Source organism: Phalaenopsis equestris, unplaced genomic scaffold (genome assembly GCF_001263595.1).
Source record: "Phalaenopsis equestris unplaced genomic scaffold, ASM126359v1 Scaffold000224, whole genome shotgun sequence".
NCBI lineage: Eukaryota > Viridiplantae > Streptophyta > Magnoliopsida > Asparagales > Orchidaceae > Phalaenopsis > Phalaenopsis equestris.
The window spans coordinates 1,100,156-1,117,663 of record NW_018164666.1 but is presented as its reverse complement, the minus strand read 5'-3'; the positions used below and the strand labels follow the sequence as shown (position 1 = coordinate 1,117,663).

The 17,508-nt window shown below is 34.1% G+C and overlaps 2 protein-coding genes across 6 annotated transcripts in view; both read left to right on the top strand.

Annotated features, from left to right (window-relative positions):
- On the top strand, positions 1-13,464 carry LOC110023474 (probable homogentisate phytyltransferase 2, chloroplastic). 3 transcript variants are annotated; one of them, XM_020722913.1, is made up of 10 exons: positions 1-373; positions 4,412-4,533; positions 5,061-5,207; positions 5,361-5,586; positions 9,169-9,242; positions 9,562-9,654; positions 10,727-10,844; positions 11,288-11,350; positions 11,856-11,888; positions 13,228-13,464. In XM_020722913.1, the coding sequence occupies exons 1-10, from the start codon at positions 167-169 to the stop codon at positions 13,300-13,302; spliced, it is 1,158 nt and encodes a 385-aa protein (XP_020578572.1). In that variant the 5' UTR covers positions 1-166; the 3' UTR covers positions 13,303-13,464. The 3 variants fall into 3 exon arrangements, 2 of the variants coding, with proteins under 2 accessions (XP_020578572.1, XP_020578573.1); XM_020722914.1 differs by lacking the exon at positions 1-373 and having other exon boundaries at positions 4,406-4,533; XR_002293904.1 differs by lacking the exons at positions 11,856-11,888; positions 13,228-13,464 and having other exon boundaries at positions 9,562-9,650.
- A 689-nt stretch (positions 13,465-14,153) lies between these two features.
- Positions 14,154-17,508, top strand: part of LOC110023521 (pre-mRNA-splicing factor RSE1) — a 65,139-nt gene continuing 61,784 nt past the window's right edge. For all 3 annotated transcript variants that reach the window (XM_020722986.1, XM_020722987.1, XM_020722988.1), the window contains exon 1: positions 14,154-14,403. In XM_020722986.1, the coding sequence (XP_020578645.1) occupies positions 14,239-14,403 (165 nt within the window). In that variant the 5' untranslated portion in view covers positions 14,154-14,238. The remainder of the gene's footprint in view (positions 14,404-17,508) is intronic.

Sequence of the window (17,508 nt, the reverse complement as noted above, 5' to 3'; positions counted from 1 at the left end):
AAGATTGGAGTTAAGTTCTAAGACTATCCCGCCCACAACCATGCAACGCCGAGAGCTGCTAGTCGGCTGCTTATCTCTCCGATTAGCGAGCGCAACAAGCCGTTAGGGTTTGCGCGGACATTTCGACTTACACATCCGATTTGTTCTTCTAGATCTTCGTCGTCGGATGGCTTTTTCAGCTGCCATTTCCTCTGCCAGTTCTTTTACCCCGCATACTCTAAATGCCTCGAGCCTTCGAATCGAATTCAAGTTCTCAACCTGCTGCCTATCTCCGGTTTCTTCTCTGCGGATTTCATCTCCACTTATTGCTTCTAGATGCGGAGCTCGAACTTCAGTTTCAGAGCGCAGAAGGGCGGCTTGTGTGGGATTTTGGGTACGCTGCATTTTTAACTGAAAAAAGTGAAGAAATCAGTTTTACAAAATTTTGATATTCTCAGATGTGCTTGTGCTTTTTTTAGACTTGACATTTTTTTCCTTTCGTTTGGATGTTTATTGATGCCACAGATTCATCAAACTAGTCACTGATGTCAGTTTTTTGAGTAGGAAGCTCTTAGGGAGTGTTTGAGTGCAAGTAGGACTTAGCGTTCCTCAAATCCAAAATCAGTTAAATTCATCTTACCGCTGGATTTGATAAATTAGGAGCTAAGCCGAATAGAAGGCAAAATTTGAGACCCTTAGGTGCTTTCTAGCAACGGATGAGATTTAAGGCATTAAGGTTTACTAAATCTCGTCAATCCGGATTTACTAAATACTGAATGGGTTAAATCGACAACGAATTTATTAAATCCTGTGAATCCAATAGAACTATTTGACAGTTTCTACAAGGATTTAAGAAATCGTTATCGTTGTTTGAGACAGTCCGAAGCCTACGAAGTTGAATCCCAAGCCCCACTAAGTTAAATCCGCTGGTTCATGGGATTTAGGAATTACGGGATTTACAACCAAAATCTGTGGAATCCAGATTTACATCATATGTGGATTTATTTTGTTCAAAATGACTGCTTGGAAGGATTCCGCTTAAATCATCTGTAAATTATGGATTAAATCCAATGCTTGATAGCTCCTAAATCTGAAAATTCATGAATCGACATAACTTTTGCATTTTAGAGTTTGGTTGTCTGTAATAAATTTGTTGATAAACCTTATGAAAAGGCGCCGCCAAACACTCCCTTAAAATTAAATTCAAGAACATCAAAATTTTAATTTTCAGCAAATTTATTACATCTAAGTGAGATAAACCCATTGATACGAAAGGTGGTCCGATTTGAGCTCGAAGGAGCCCAAATGAAGCACTATAATCATGTTTGAACCTTCGTGTTATAAATTGATGGGTCAAACTATTTTTAATTATTTCATTTAAATCCAACATCTCGACAAGAAAAATTTAATGAGCTAAAAGCTCATTCGACTTTGAAATCATTAAAGCATTTAAATCCTAAAAAAATATCAATTAAAATTGAACAAAATAATAAAAAAATACTAAAAAATTATAAATAAAATTCCATTTTATATATAAAAAATGAAAAGCTCAAAGTTAAAGATGGAGCAATGTTAGGGAGATCTCTACCCAATGATTGATGTCGATGAAAATCATCAACAATTGTTATCACCTGATCTCTATCATCATATTATTGTAATCTAACTAACTTTGCTCAATTATGATCTCTTAGCTATCCTTGTCTAGCTATCATTGCTTAAAATTGATGCTCATCGACAACAAGGCTGATGCTTGTTGACTTCATAGCAATGTATCAGTCATAACGTTGAGGCACATTGTCAAAATTATAGCCTATCAACACCAACTCAAAGATCAACTTCCATACCAAGATTATACTAGACATCATGGTCCATGCTCTCTTCCCCTCAAAGTAAACTGACCTAAAAAATCATTACCGATCTCATGAAGATATTACTAATATTATATGGCTCCTCCAACTTCCACCATAGATTCATCTTCCCACAATCACGCCTTCTACAATGATCAACGCCTTTCTCAATTTCGGGAAGGGCAGAATTTACAGCATATGGCATACGCCAGTGGAGTTATTTAGTTTGTTTAGATTCCAAGATTTTTTATCCTTTTAGGGTTTTTCATATAAAAAATTTGGCGCCATTTATAATCTTCTTTTATTTGTTTGTTTACTAGAACTTTGTATAAAGCTAAGCCGTTAATTACTCTCACCTTGTTGTTGTGAATTTTTAATCATGCAAATGCCCTAAATCACGAGTTCTTTTTCTTAGTTGTGAAATGGGGGAGAAATGATGAACCAAAGTTAAGTTATTTTTTTATGAGGTATTATTTTGTTCAGAGATTACTTGGCAAATTTACATATGATACCCATATAGTAAACACATTTATGAATTTATAGAAAACCTAAAAATTTTTATATTTTATATTAAGAATAAAAATACATTCATTTCAAACTGAAAGAGTATATCAGATGTATTGATAAAATGCAAAAAAGTACATCAAATCATGCAGGAATCTCGATTCAATTATTGAATTCGAAAATGTTGGCAACTAAATTCATGATTATATGAACTTAGATTAAGCCCACACAAACTTAATTTCTCAACCAGACAAACTCAAAGACATTAAAAGTGAACAAATCCAATTTCAAATGAGCCAAAAACAGGCAATTGGAGTGGCCATGCCTGCAAACTGGAAGAAATAGGGTCTATTATACATCTGTAGAGATACATTTTGGCTATTTCTATCAAAAAGCTCAGAACACTCATCAGATGGCTTGGAACAATCTCCCTTGATCACATAATATTTGTAATCATTATGTCACTTGATGAGAGCCTCAAAAGAGATGTTGGTGCGCTAAGAAGCTATTTGAAGGAGATTAACAAGCTTGACTACTTGTTAGCGTGGAGTGGCCATGCCTGCAACCTGGAATAAATGAAGATGGGAGCTTTGTTAGATGGTGTTAGGACCATATGGGATAACGAGTATCTACTTTTGAGGCCTTTCTGTTAAAAACTAATTGCCCAAGAGATACATGTGGCTCTTACTCATATTGTCGCATATTTTTTTGCTTGTTGTCATGACATGAACCTGGAAACCATTCTCTCTCGGGTCTTTTCCTTGATTAAATATTTTTAAACTGTTTTGTGATGGATATTATAATGAATATTTTATATTATATTTTTTGTAGGAAGTACACTTATTGTCACATTTGCTCATTAAGGCACTAATATTGCGCACAATGTCATTTTGTCATGCTAATTTGGAATGCTTGATTTTTGAGGCATGCACCTTCTGCTTTATGAAGCACATGCTGCATTCCCTCTATTGCCTTGCTTTGTCTCTTCTACCTACTTGATTCTGCGAAGTGCAATTTTTTTTAGGGACATATCTAACATCTAAACTTAACTTTTTTACATTTATACCACCCAAATATTATCACTTAAAAAATACCACCATTTTAACTTTTAAATAGCTAAACACAACTTTTCATGCACAGGTAAGGTGGCATATATGTAAAAAATTGAACTTTGGGTCATAGATATGTAAATACACAGGAATTGAGTGGTATGTGCGTAAATCTTCCTTTTTTTTTTTTTGCATGCGGATATCCCATTTTATTAATGGCATGTTGATTGTTGTGCTTTCCAGCTCCCACTCTTCGACATTGTTTACAAACATTGATAGCTAATGCAAAAATTACTTTTTAAGGTAGAAGTATATGAAAAAAAGCTTTTGCTATTTTTATCTCTCATTTAAGATGTAAAATTAGAGAAAGTCATCTTAGATGGTTTGGTCACATTAAGCGTCGACCATCTGATGATCCAATTAGGAGAGTAGATGTTTTAGAATCGACTTATGTTATGAAAGACAGAGGTAGGCCTAGGAAGACTTGGGCTTATTGTATAAAAAATGATCTTAATTTATTAGAACTAAATGAAAATATGACATTAAATAGAACCCAAAGGAGAAAAAGGATTCATGTAGCCGACCCCACATAGTGGGATTAGGGCTTTGTTGTTGTTGTTGTTGCTGTATTTAAGATGTAAAAATCCAAATATACATATGAGATATATATCTTTTTATTAGACCTAAATGAAAATATGACATTAAATATGACACAATGGAGAAAAAGGATTCATGTAGCCGACCCCAGATAGTGGGATTAGGGCTTTGTTGTTGTATTTAAGATGTAAAAATCCAAATATACAGATGAGATATATATCTTTTTATTAGCTTTACTGGATTTGTTACTTATTAATTGCCCAAGTTATTAAAAAACAGGCAAAGTGTTCTTTGAATCGTGGCTTATGGAAGCTTTTTATGACCATTATTAAATTGGAAGTTCGGATGTTTGCATTCATGCTTTAAATTGTAATTTATGCCTCTTCATTAAAATTGAAATCTAGAAAGAAGTTTATTAGCCTTAGATGTATGCAGGCTTGTTCCCAAGTTGGTGCTGCTGGATCCAATCCTTTGTTAAAGAATTTATCTGATTTCCAAGATTCATGTTGGAGATTTTTAAGGCCACACACTATTCGCGGGACAGCTTTGGGATCCGTGTTAGTGATTCAAATCCTTGATGAAATGTATTCCATATTCATTTTTCAATAATATTTTATGAGGGTGGCATGAAAGCAATGGCCACTCTATATTGTTTTTTTTAAGATTCTGAGTTTTAATCCTTTCCAGGCTCATTTACATAGATACCACACATTTTCTATCCATTTCATATCATATCTAACACCTAAAGTTTGCTTTTTTACATTTCTACCACCCAAATCTTTCATATCACATAAAAAATATCACTATTTTAACTTTTAAATAGTGGAACACGCCTTTTCATGCATAGCTATGATGCCATATAAGTAAAAACTGAATTTTAGGTGTTGGATATGTAAATACATAGGAATGGAGTGGTATGTATACAAATCTTCCTCCTTTAAAATAGCCTCCTTGCAATGCTGGACAACTACATAAATCAAGCTTCCGCTTTGCTTTGAACCTCGTACCCCATGCACACTTTTTGAAAGATAATCTTTCATAGAATCATTCATATTATCTCCTAACATTTTTTTTTCTTTGGCAGAGCTTTGGTTGTAAGAGCTTTAATAGAGAACCCTGCTCTAATAGATTGGTGGTTGATATTCAAGGCATTATATGGGCTTATAGCTCTTATTTGTGGCAATGCTTACATTGTGGGGATTAATCAGATTTATGACATTGGAATCGACAAGTATGCTTGCCATGATGCATTATACAGTATTATCTTTACCTTTATAATTTCTATGAATACTTTATCGTAGCTCTTATCTCCTTTTGCAAAATCTTTTTTCACATTTTCGGCAGTTTGGTGAAAACATTTAACCCGATTCTTCAAGTTTTGCAGGGTTAACAAGCCATATTTGCCGATAGCTGCCGGAGATCTTTCAGTGCAGTCTGCTTGGCTTTTGGTCTTGTTTTTTGCTTCGGCCGGCATACTTATTGTTGTATTCAACTTTGGTTCGTTCATTTCTTCTCTATATCTTCTAGGTCTTTTCCTTGGCACTATCTATTCTGTTCCTCCTTTTAGACTGAAGCGGTATCCTGTTGCAGCATTTCTCATCATAGCCACGGTATGTTTTGAGATTACATATTGTCCAATTTTTTTTGTTAAAACAACTCATACTAAGAATCTGGGGGAGATATTGTATAACGAGCTTAGTATTCCAAACTAACTTGATCGAGAAAATTAAAAATAGTTGACTTCTTTTTTTAAAAAAAAACCATGTTTTAGTATATTTTTTGACATAATTTGTTTTCTGCTTTTAAAAATAAATCAACGTTGTTTTAAAAACACTAAAAAAATGTATTTTTAAAAACACCCGTTGTAACCAAACATATTTTATTTAAAATCATCACATAAAAAAAAAACAAAATAAAAATGGAAAACAAAAAATAAGAAAAAAGTTATCTCAAACAACCCATAAGAAAATAAAATATGAAGTTATCATGAGAGCATTCACAGTCTTCATCAATGCATTCTTATTCTTTCTCCTTTGACCAACTATGTTGGTTTTATGAATGTTAGATGTTTTAAATGAAGTTGTAATAATGTTTTTGAGAAAAATAATGTGGATGGTTTGCAACATTTAGACATTCGGCCTGGGATAACATTATGACATTCTGCTTGAAGTACGATAAACACCATGACAATTTGAAATTTTGAAGTAATAAGGCTCTTTTGTAATGTCATGCTATAAAGTCTTACTTTATTCTGTATCCATGAGCAAGCTAATGATTTTCTAAGGCTCGTGCGTGAATGAACATGAATTATTGTAATATTTGTTATGATTAATGCTTACCGGTATGATTAGAAGAAGAATATTTTAATTTTTAACACTAGCTAATTATTTCAGATTTGAACTCTACTTCAAGGAGTGCATGTTTTTCCCTACTAATTATTTGGAACTTAGAAATAAATTCTATTATATGCCATTGTAACGTCCACTGGACAGCTAAACACAACAATTCCACTTTTGATATTGACTTTTTAAAAGTTTAGTTTCTATGCCATTTTGCATCCTCATAGGCAAAAAGAAAAGTATCAAAAGATGAAAAAAACAAGGAATGCTAAATAAGGAGCAATTTAGCGTGTCATTCAATAATTTTAAAAACACAAACATCTTGTATAGAACGTTTTTTTTATGTAATTATGGTATTCTTGTTAATGTATAACTACTATATATCTGTTTCTAAATTAAAGCAATATAAGTTGGAAAGGTTAGAAATAAGCAGAAGTCCATGTCATTATATTCAGTCCATAATTCATAAATGATAATGCTTAAATTCATTGTATATAACATCACATAAACTTTGCCTTGGATTATGTGTTTCAGTGTGAGATATTTGCTTATTTATTCCTATTTTCAGTTGACAAGCTTCGTGACAGCAACAATATTTTGACAATTGTACAAATTCAATGAACATGAAAAATTATGTTTGTAATAGCACAAAATAAACATATACTATTTACAATGTCCGTTTTTAACATTTTTTCTATTGCACATTTTTTGGTTTATTAAGCTTAATGGTTGAAGAGAAGAGAACAAATTAATAATGTGAATAAGATATGGGAGAAAAGTAATTTTCCTTGCTGTGTCAGTCCAATATCCATTTTTTATGAACTCTACAAATAAGGCTCAAGTTTGTTCAATCATATTTTCATTTATGTCATGGCGATATATATTTCAAATTACCAACAATCCACACCTTTTTTATTAATCACGAAGTACAAGTGCAAAGTAATCTCTTATTAAAACTGACAGCAACGTTCTACCTTGCAGAGTAATTTATTGCATAAATGCCTTGAAGCTTTTAGTAATTAACTCGGCTTTCATATGATTTTTGACTTGTCACAATTTTTCTAAAAATACTATCGCTTACAAGGACGCCTTCCCATGATCCCACGAGCTGGACTGGACGGGGAAACCTAGCGACCTGGGGGCCTGTTCGAAACAATGAATTGAGGGTCATCCAACCTTTCTTAAGTGGGTTTATTGCATTCTTGTGAGAGGGGACCCACTCCTATTTACCCTAGTACTATTTATGTACTTTTGTTGTGTTTAGGTTGCAATTTTTTATTTTGTTTTTTTAGGATAGTCGTTGGTGTCCCCTGTTTTTCTTTTCTAGGCTTCTATCAAAGGGCAGATGGTGCTCCGATTGTATTTCGTTCCAAGGCGGTGATTAACTTCCATGGGTCGAGTGGTGTTTGGTTGTATCTCGCTCCCGAGGTGGTATTTATCTCCGACTTTTCTTGCTCTACATTCGCCCATCACCCTTGGCCACCCCTTTCTTGTTGCAGCCGCCTGGAACAGGTTCCTTTTGCTGTTTTCTAAAGTTTCTACTGCCCAACCGCTTCCCCCATTTTCCCTCATTGTTGCAGCTACGGGTGTCAATTTGGGTTAGTGGGTAGGGTCGGACCTCGGATTCGGGCCCGGCTTAAAAATTTTTTGAAATAAGACCCGAACTCGAGCTTTACTCGCACTTTCGTGCTTATTTGGGTAATATTTGGCTTTCGAGTTCAACCCGAACTCGACCCAAATAATAAACAGGTCTAATTTTCTAACTTGAACTCGACTCGAATAATATTCAGCTCAACCCTAACCCGTATTTTTCGAATCAAGTTCGAGTCGTGTTGGCGTTTCAAATCAATTTTTGATACCCTAAGCTATAGCCATGTACAACAGTGTCTCGATGTTGTTCTCCTACAAAATCAGCCGGCAAACACCACTTGTGTTGTTTCTTTCAACCTCCACCCATCCCCAACCTTCCTCATATCTCTCAATTCCCACTCCTAATCACTGCCATCTTAAAACAACAATCCTATTACTTTCCTGCTGTCCAATTGCTCCCTACTCGTTGCCACTTCCAGAAAATCGCTCCAACTGCTATTATACTTCATCCCAACACCAATACCTAGGGATGCCAATTCGAGTCATTTGGTCGGATTCGGGCCCGACCCAAAAGTGACCTGACCCGAATCAGATCAATTCGAACCTGGCTCGAATAATACACGGGTCAAAAAACTCAACCCGATACCGACTTGACCCAGACATGATTAAATCGAACCCGACCCATTTAACATGTCTGCTCAATTTTTAATTAAAACATTATACTTCTAATTACCAAGTAACAATAGGCAAATTAAAAAATTCTTTATTTATATGACAATCAATAGTATAAGGGTTAAGAATACAACCAATTTTTTCATATTTATTCTGGTCATATTTGGGTTTTCGGGTTCCATCAAAACCTGACCCAAAATTTTTGTTTGTCAAATTCTCAGGCCCGAACCCGACTCGAAAAGTATTCGGGTCAACTCTAACCCAAATTTTTCTTGTCGAGTTTGAGTTGTGTTGCTGTGTCGGGTCAGGTTTTGACACTCCTATCCATACCATTATTCCCGCCACTGCCCCTTCCAAACTAGCTCGCCACAATTACCTTGGATCAAACCCTAGTGTGTGCCATGTTTGTTGCTATTTTTTCTTTCAGAGCATTGGTTGTAATCGCCTGTTAATTTTTCAGTAATAGTATTTGTTTTCATATTGTGATTTAGGTTCACTCTTGTATCAACATTAGTTCTTTTACTTATTATATTCTGTTTTCTTGAGGTGACAAAAGAAATCATTGTTGCTTTGCAAATCTTGTTAAATTAGGTACGTGGTTTTCTTCTCAATTTTGGTGTTTACTATGCTACTAGAGCAGCGTTGGGCCTTTCCTTTAATTGGAGGTAAGAATTACTTTTCTTACTTCCGCAAGATAAAATAGAGATGTTGGAGTAAAATTTTGGGATATTTACATTCGTTGGTGCCTTAAACCTATGCATTAAAATATGTATTATCACTTTTAAAATGTAATAATAGTGCTATTTTGATGTGATATTCAAGATTGAGTGTTAATGTGCAAATATGAAAGTTTAGGTGTGAGAAATGTAAATACAAAAGAATTGTGTGCTATGCATGTAAATGCCCCTAAAATTTTTTATACATGTCTTTTGCAGATTCATGGAGAGACAATTGCTAATGCTCTGTAACGTTTTTTTACTGCAGCTCTCCTGTTGCGTTCATCACAGCATTTGTGACATTATTTGCATTGGTCATTGCCATAACCAAAGATCTCCCTGATGTCGAAGGAGACCGTAAGTAAGTTTTTTTTTTGCTGACTTGTTATCTGGATGGATTTTTAAGTCTTTCAATCCTCCAGAAATGTGATGAACGAATCCCTTCAAATCTATGTACTAAATTCTGAATTTCAAGCTATATTTTCATCATCTGTGGCATTATTCCATCTGTTTCGGGCCTGCTTATTAAAACCTGTGTTAAAGCTTATTAAAACCTGTGGACCTCGATACAAGCTGCAAAACAAAACAGTTGAATGAGAAGTCAGAGGCGCATATGGATGTAGGATTGAACAAGATGAATTTGAGATGTTTTGATAGTTATCAGAACCACCTAGAACAAACCGACCCCTTCCCCCAACAACAAAATGTTGCTCATTTAATCAAAGCAAAGAAATTGGCTGACAACAAAATCAGTTGCGCAAATGTGGTTTGATAGTTAAAATGGAGGTATTTTTTATGTATTATGAAAAATTTGGGTGGTATAAATGTAAAAAGTAAAATTTTGTTGTTAGATATGTAAATACATAAGAATTGGTTGGTATGTATGTAAGGGGCTGATTGGCTACGGATTTAGAGCGGGATTTAAGCTAAATCTTGCCAGACGGTCATTTTTGACGGAATGAAAGCACGGATTTGATAAATCCCGATTTCATAGATTTTGACCGTAAATCCTGTAAATCCTAAATTTTACAGGGGATTGAGTGGATTTACGCTGAGTTTCCAAATAGTTTGATTGATTCGTGGGATTTAGGAAATTTTGTTGCCATACGATTTTCCATCCAGGGTTTAGTAAATCCGAATTTTCAGGATTTACTAAATCCTAATAACTTAAATCGCATCTGTTGCCAAACAAACCTTAAATGCCCCTAATTCCCGAAAGGGATCGAGGTGGATTTACGCTGAAGTTTCCAAATAGTTTGATGGATAGCGGGATTTAGGAAATTTTGTTGTCATACGGTTTTACATACAGGATTTAATAAATCCAATTTTACAGAATTTACTAAATCCTAAAAACTTAAATCACATTTGTTATCAGACAGCCCCTAAATGCTGCAAAATAATAAAATATAAGAATTCTAATTTTGTAAGTGCAGGTTTCAGATATCAACTTTCGCGACTAAGCTTGGCGTCAGGAATATAGCGCTGATTGGTGTCGGGCTATTGCTAGTGAACTATGTAACTGCTATTTTCGTAGCACTTTATATACCTGAGGTGATTCAAACAATTTTTGCTGATTAGTTTGGTGTTCTGATTTCTCGTTCTCTCCCTACTCGTTAAATTCAAGGGATTAATTTCAACAAGAAAAATTTACATATATGCCACCTTACCTTTGCATTTCACTTTTTAAAATTAAAAATGGTGGTGCTTTCAACGTGATATGAAAAGATTTGGGTGATATAAAAGCAAAAATTAAAGTTTAGGTGTTAGATATGTAAATACGTAGGATTTGGGTGATATGTGTGTATTGCCCCCTTTCAAGAATCTTTAATTGTGCCTCATTTCTTTCGCAAGTTTTTTTCCCCTTTCTTCTTAGGGAAGGCCCAATCAATTATTGAAATATGCTTCTGTCAAAGAATATTGTTAAGAGTTTATTTATTGCTTGTATTTTGGATACTATTCTTGGTATGTTTGATATTTTTTTCTTTTTTCCGCAGGCTTTTAGATGCAGTATAATGATATCTGCGCATGGCATGTTCGCATTAGGCTTGATTTTCCAGGTTATTTTTTCTCTAACATTTTATGGCTTTTTCACTTGTAATTACTTGGTGAAATTTGTGAAGAATTTACTTAGCTGCCGTTTTTATTATTTCTCGCGCATATAGAGTGATTGCTTGTTTGAGAATACTTTTAAACAGTGCTTTTATAAAAACACTGAAATTACAATTTTCATTTTAACGAGAAACATGCAAATCAACTTTTCAATCTCTAAGAGAGCTGTGGGAATTTTACATATCACACAATTCTTAGAGATATACATGTCTTAACACCCAAACTTTCAAAGTTACATGCATAGCACTCAAATCTATAACAATGCTAAAAATACCATTTTTACTAAGTTTTTAAAAGTTTAATACAACTTTAATGGCACCAGAGCATTATAAACGTAAATATTAAACTTTTGGTGTTAAATATGTAAATAGATAAAAATCATGTACTATGTCTGTAAATTTCTCTTATATTATGTATATATATCATATTTCTAATCTATTGATTTTGGTTCAGGCATGTGTTCTGGAACAAGCAAAGTATACCAAGGTAAACATTTAATCCTCATAGGATACAATTCCAAGATGTTTATTAGATCTGATTTCAAGTGCTTAGGAACTGCATGATGCACCGGAGTACCTAAAAGCAGCTGAATTTAAGTAGTGTATTTTTTACTTGTTTTTATTTATTTATTCTAATAACAATTAACATGCTTTTGAAAACACTCAAAATAACTTCTTAAATATTTCAAGTAGTTTTATGAATTATCATACTTTAATTAAATAATCAAACATATTTTATTTCAAATCAAAATATCAACAAACTAAATAAATAAAAAAAAACCAAAATTATCCCCAACGGGGTCCTAAATCTGCAGGATCTACACTATAAAATGGCAGCAGTATGGTATTCTTATTTATCGTAATTATTTTTGAATCAGTGCCATGCTGTGACTATAACTGAAGTCCTTGAGCTCCACTATTTCCAGAATATCATTATTGCTCTATATTTGTACAATAGGTGACATTTATGGAAACTAAAAATGTTGGAGTACATGAAATGCATTTTTATTTGACATGTAACTGAGAATGATCAATCTATCGTGCTAGAGTAGGGGCGTAAGTGGGATGAGCCAACTCTTGAGTCAGCTTGAGCTCGGCTCGTTAAAGAGCTCTTGAGTCGAGGTTATTGACCCACGAGCTTGAGCTAGAGCTCAAACTTAAACTTGCTCATCGAGGCTCGACTTGTTGGCTCGCAAGTCGGTTTGACCAGCCGGATTCTTGTCATGTAATTGCCTTCTCCGGTGAGCTGCTGCAGCATTTCTTCTCTCCCGCCATCGATCACTTATATGTTTTATCCGGTGAGCTTCTATGGCGATTTCATTCCAGCTTGCGAGCCTACTACTGCCATGAGCCAAGCTTGAGCTCTACTTGCGCTCGAGCTTGTATTTTGACAAACATTTAGAAATTCATTAAGTCGTCTTATTTAAACCCCTATTGGCTCAGCATCCGTTCCAATATTCGCAAGCTTGTTGTATATAGTGATTTCTAGCATCTTTTTTGCTTGACATCCCAGATTTAGAAAATTTCTTTTTTGTACCCATTCCATCTAAATACTTTTAGTGCAGCATAAAATTGGCACATATTGATTAAATTGGGGAATTAATATGTTTATGACAGAAACATGAAGCTAGAATAACATGCAACTAAAAGTCAGCATGGTATTTATCCTTTGAACATAAACATCAAATTCGTTATCTAGGACTTTTGGCTTAAGTTTTACATTCTCTTGTTGTAACTTTTCACTGTTTAATAATTGGGATCTCTTGTAAGCAACAAAATTTTCAGATAATTTCTGTAACTGTAACATTCTTTTCAAAATTTTGCAGGAAGCCATACTGCAATTCTATCGATTTATTTGGAACCTCTTCTATGCAGAATATCTCATTTTTCCTTTAATATAGCCAAAGCTAATATGATATTTCATGTCTTCTAACTGTTTGTCTTTATGTTGGCTCTTCTACAATTTGTTGTAAGCCGGAATAATTTTTCTTTAATCAAAGGGCTCACCAATATGATCATGATTGTAACTTTGTACTTGATACATGAATACCTTGTTGATGCAAGATTTGAAGAGTTTATGTATTTACTTTCTGATGCATTTATTGGGACAATTTTGGTAGGGATGATTACATACAGAACACCTGGAACATTGATAATTACTAATTAAGCACCCGCACCCAGATAATTTTTTGAACTACAGAACCGATGTTTTTGCATGCCGTATTCTAACTATTGAGAAAAATGAAAATTATGGTTTTTGGTTTTACCATATTTAAGTGAATTTGAAAAATTGATGAAAAGGGTTGTTTTGTAAATAGCAAAGTCTCGGGTGTCTGTAACTGCCCCATATGAGTATTATTTCAGATGGATAAAGTTAACATATCCATCTATTATAATTATGCAATAGCTTTTGGGGCAGTTGATAAATAATTAGCTATAAAAAGCTTGATTCAAGCTTTTGTTGATAAAATTCTTATGAAAAAAAGTGCTCTCTAATAAAGAAAAATGCATAGCATGAGATGTGCTTCTGTTTCGGACATATGCTCTAGTACACAAAATAAAATAATATTTTTTGAAAACTTCATAATTATAATTGTTTTCAAATTATTATAATAATTTTATCTAAAAATAAGGAGTATTTTTATTAATTTTTTACTTATAAAATCAAATATCTCTATTATAATTATTATCATAATAAATCGATAACCTACTCTTCATAAAAAAATAATAAATCGATCCCCCTTTCCGTCCACGCCCATCTCACCCCTCCTCGACCAAATCGCATCATCTGGGCTCGAGTTTCATCGCAGGAGCCGGAGACTGTGCCACAGGGAATTATGGCCGCCGGAGAAAAGGATTCCGGCGGCGGTAGCCATCACCTTTCGACGCAGAAGCGCGGCGCGCAGTACCTGGCAAAGTATGTATTTCGTGGTGGTGCGGTCATCCACGCTGTTCAAGGCCATCTCCGCTCTCCCACCTCCGATGACATCGTATTCGGGAAGGTACCACAACACGTATCGATTTGCGTTTCTGTCGTTCGCTAGCTTCATTTTGATTCCGTGTTTTGGATTTTTGAAAGCATTTATGTCAGTGGGTGGTTGCAATTGTTAAAAGATTTTTAAAAGAAGATAAACACGAGGGCCGGGTTTTAGATGCTATAGGTTTTTTATGGGGATCATATATCTTTAGCAAAGAATGCATTATTTACTTCAAGTTCGAGCTCATGCGCGAAACGGCGAAGTGGGATGAGTGTTGTCTGGATACCTGCTCGAATTGTCTTTTTCAGTGGCTCTGACAAATTTTCTATGCCATTTCTTTTACTTCCTTTAAAATCAATGTAGTTTTTTGACCACATATGATGGAGTTAATAAGTTGTTCCATTGGTAAAACCATACCAATTCATTGATGTCGACAAGTACGCGGTTCAAAAAATGGTCTTTACAAGGCAGTGGTTACGTGATTTTGTCTAAACACCGCACTGGTGCAAGTCTGATGTCATGATTGATGCTTTTAATTTGCTGTCAAAATTACTAGAAATCACCTTGTAGTTTGGACGTGGAATCAAATAGTTTTTGTTCATGGAATAACATTGTATGCAAAGGAAGAATTATTGTAAGTTTTATGTGCTGCTGTTGCTGTATAATGTTTTAGGAGACATTGCTTAGCGTGGAGATTTATGACTTCTATCTGCTCATATTTGAATGTTCCTATACTCATTCTTGAGTGGAAGACCAATATATTGTTAATGCCCTAGAGCTTATATGATCAAGGCTTACAGAAGAAGGATAATTCTTTCAATTTCTTTTTTTTTTAACTTTGATCAGAGTCATTTGCATTACTTATGATTCCCTTCCTTATATGTATTTTCATCCTCCTTTCATAGCGAAAATGCAGAATTATAGGTTATACGAATACAATGGAAAATTGGTCTACCTGAAAAACAACTTGGAAGACCATTCTAAGGGGTAAAATAAGGCAAGCAAAGAGAGATTAAAGGGGAATTGGAAATGGAAAGAGAAAAATTTCTCTCATTCAAAAAACTTGAAGTGGGGCTATTAATTTAATCAAGAAATAGCAAATTGGCAAACTAATTTTTCAAATAAGCTAAATTGGCAATGAAATGAGCTATTAATGAGGTTTTGGACATATGGTGAATTTGTGATAATGTCTTCACTTTCTCATCCTTTTACTCAAGTTGAAGGTATTGTTTGAAATTCCAAGGACATAATTGAGAGTAATCATTTAGTGAATTCGAACTTTAGCAATATATCACATTTTAGGTCCTAAATACTGCACATCCAAATGACTTAAGATATGATGAAGAGTTAGAACCTTAAATTTATGGTATAATTATAATGCCAAAAGCTAACTAGAGGTAGCCCTTGCTCTAAAGCAAGTGAATTCGAAATATATAATGATATAATTGTTAATAGGACTTAAATGTGGATTAATCAATAAGATATGGATGCTAAGAGTTGAATAAAACAAGATCGAACACAAAATGTATGATTAAAGAAAAAACTATAAATAATGATAATGCAATTAAAAACTAAAAGTAAAGATAATGCAATTAAGAAGACCTAGCCCATCATTCTTCGCAGTTGATTAGATCTACCTATTAGCTGGGCTGGATTTTCAACATTTGTAAGGATTTCTTATCTACCAATTCATGAAAAACAAGAATTTAGGCATACAAATTGCTTAATTAAGGTGGCTCAAACTATTGTTTTAATTATCGCCTTAGCTAAATTTTTCATACCCAATAAATTTTTTGTAGTAAAATATTTAATAAACCAACAATAGAAAATTCCAAATGAATTCCTAAGCAATATGTTGACAATTATATTATTTAAAACTCAAAGTAATAATGAACATCTATGCTATAATTATATATGCAAATCAATATCATGGAATATCCATTACATTGATATGACCATAATATCTTATTTTATTGGTCTCGTATGGTGGTTTTATACTAAATGATGAATATAATAACTCAATGAAGTTTGTAAATCATTTTCATGATGGTAGTCATAAGTATTAGGCTTATCAAGCCCATAAAATTTGCAAATTTAAGATAATTTTCTCACCAACTGTTAAGAGAACACTCCCAAACAGGAAATATACATTTGTGCCTTAATGGGTGCGGCCATCTTCAAGGTGCATTATTTCTTGGCAATGATCCACTTTCATTTGTTGAGTTCTAATCCACTGAGAATTGTCTCGAGCCATCAAGCTATAGCTTGATTGATTGCAAGTCAAAATCTTATTCAAGGATACATTTAAACATACATGTATTTAGTTTATTCTCTTAAGATAATTTATTAATTGGGGAGTGACATTCATACCATGCAATCCTTCTATATTTCTAGCCCTATAATATATACTTATATAGCGTCTAAATATTTATTCCACATGGCAAATGCCGCTGATATCAAGCCTTTTTTAAAGTGAAGTACAATTTTTATGTATAATTTTTGAAGTGATTGTGACATTTAAGTGTTTTATAAGTAAATGTTAAAGTTTAGGTGTTGGTGATGTAAATACATAAGAATTATGTGGTATGTATATAAGCTCCCCTTTGATAGTGAATGCCTAAGCGTCGCGGTCGATATTCTTTTTTGCGGACGTCTTCACAGTGAAACAGATTCAAATCATTATCGTGGCCTCCTCTTCGACTCTTGAGGTCATACTCAAGGTAATGTCATCTTGTCGTCGTTGCATTCGACGGATCTCTCATTGTATTTCTTCTTGGGTTGGGTTTGACACGTATCGACGTGATGGAATGGTTGGGTTTGCTTCGAAAGGGGCAATGGAATGAAAGAGACAAGAGAAAGGAGAAGAAGACAAGAAAATGAGAGAAAGGAAGAGGGAAAAAATTTTAGGGTGGCTTTGGTGGGGGCGGATACTGGGGAACCCTAGGCTAGGACTAGGGTTGGGTTAGCACTGTTACCAAATGATACTGGAGTTAACTCAAACCACGACTCAAATGACACATATTTTATTGTTGATACAAGCATGACTCAACAACAACAACGACGTAGCACATTTAACAACAGATAACAAGGCGAATGCCAAAATAATAATAATAATATATATATATATAT

What these genes read in the sequence shown, in the direction of transcription:
- LOC110023474 (XM_020722913.1), top strand. Translation starts at nt 167, where the DNA reads ATGGCTTTTTCAGCTGCCATTTCCTCTGCCAGTTCTTTTACCCCGCAT. An exon ending in CATTTCTCATCATAGCCACG is followed by an intron (nt 5,587 to 9,168) that starts GTATGTTTTGAG and finishes TTGTTAAATTAG; the next exon opens with GTACGTGGTTTTCTTCTCAA. An exon ending in TAGCACTTTATATACCTGAG is followed by an intron (nt 10,845 to 11,287) that starts GTGATTCAAACA and finishes TTTTTTCCGCAG; the next exon opens with GCTTTTAGATGCAGTATAAT.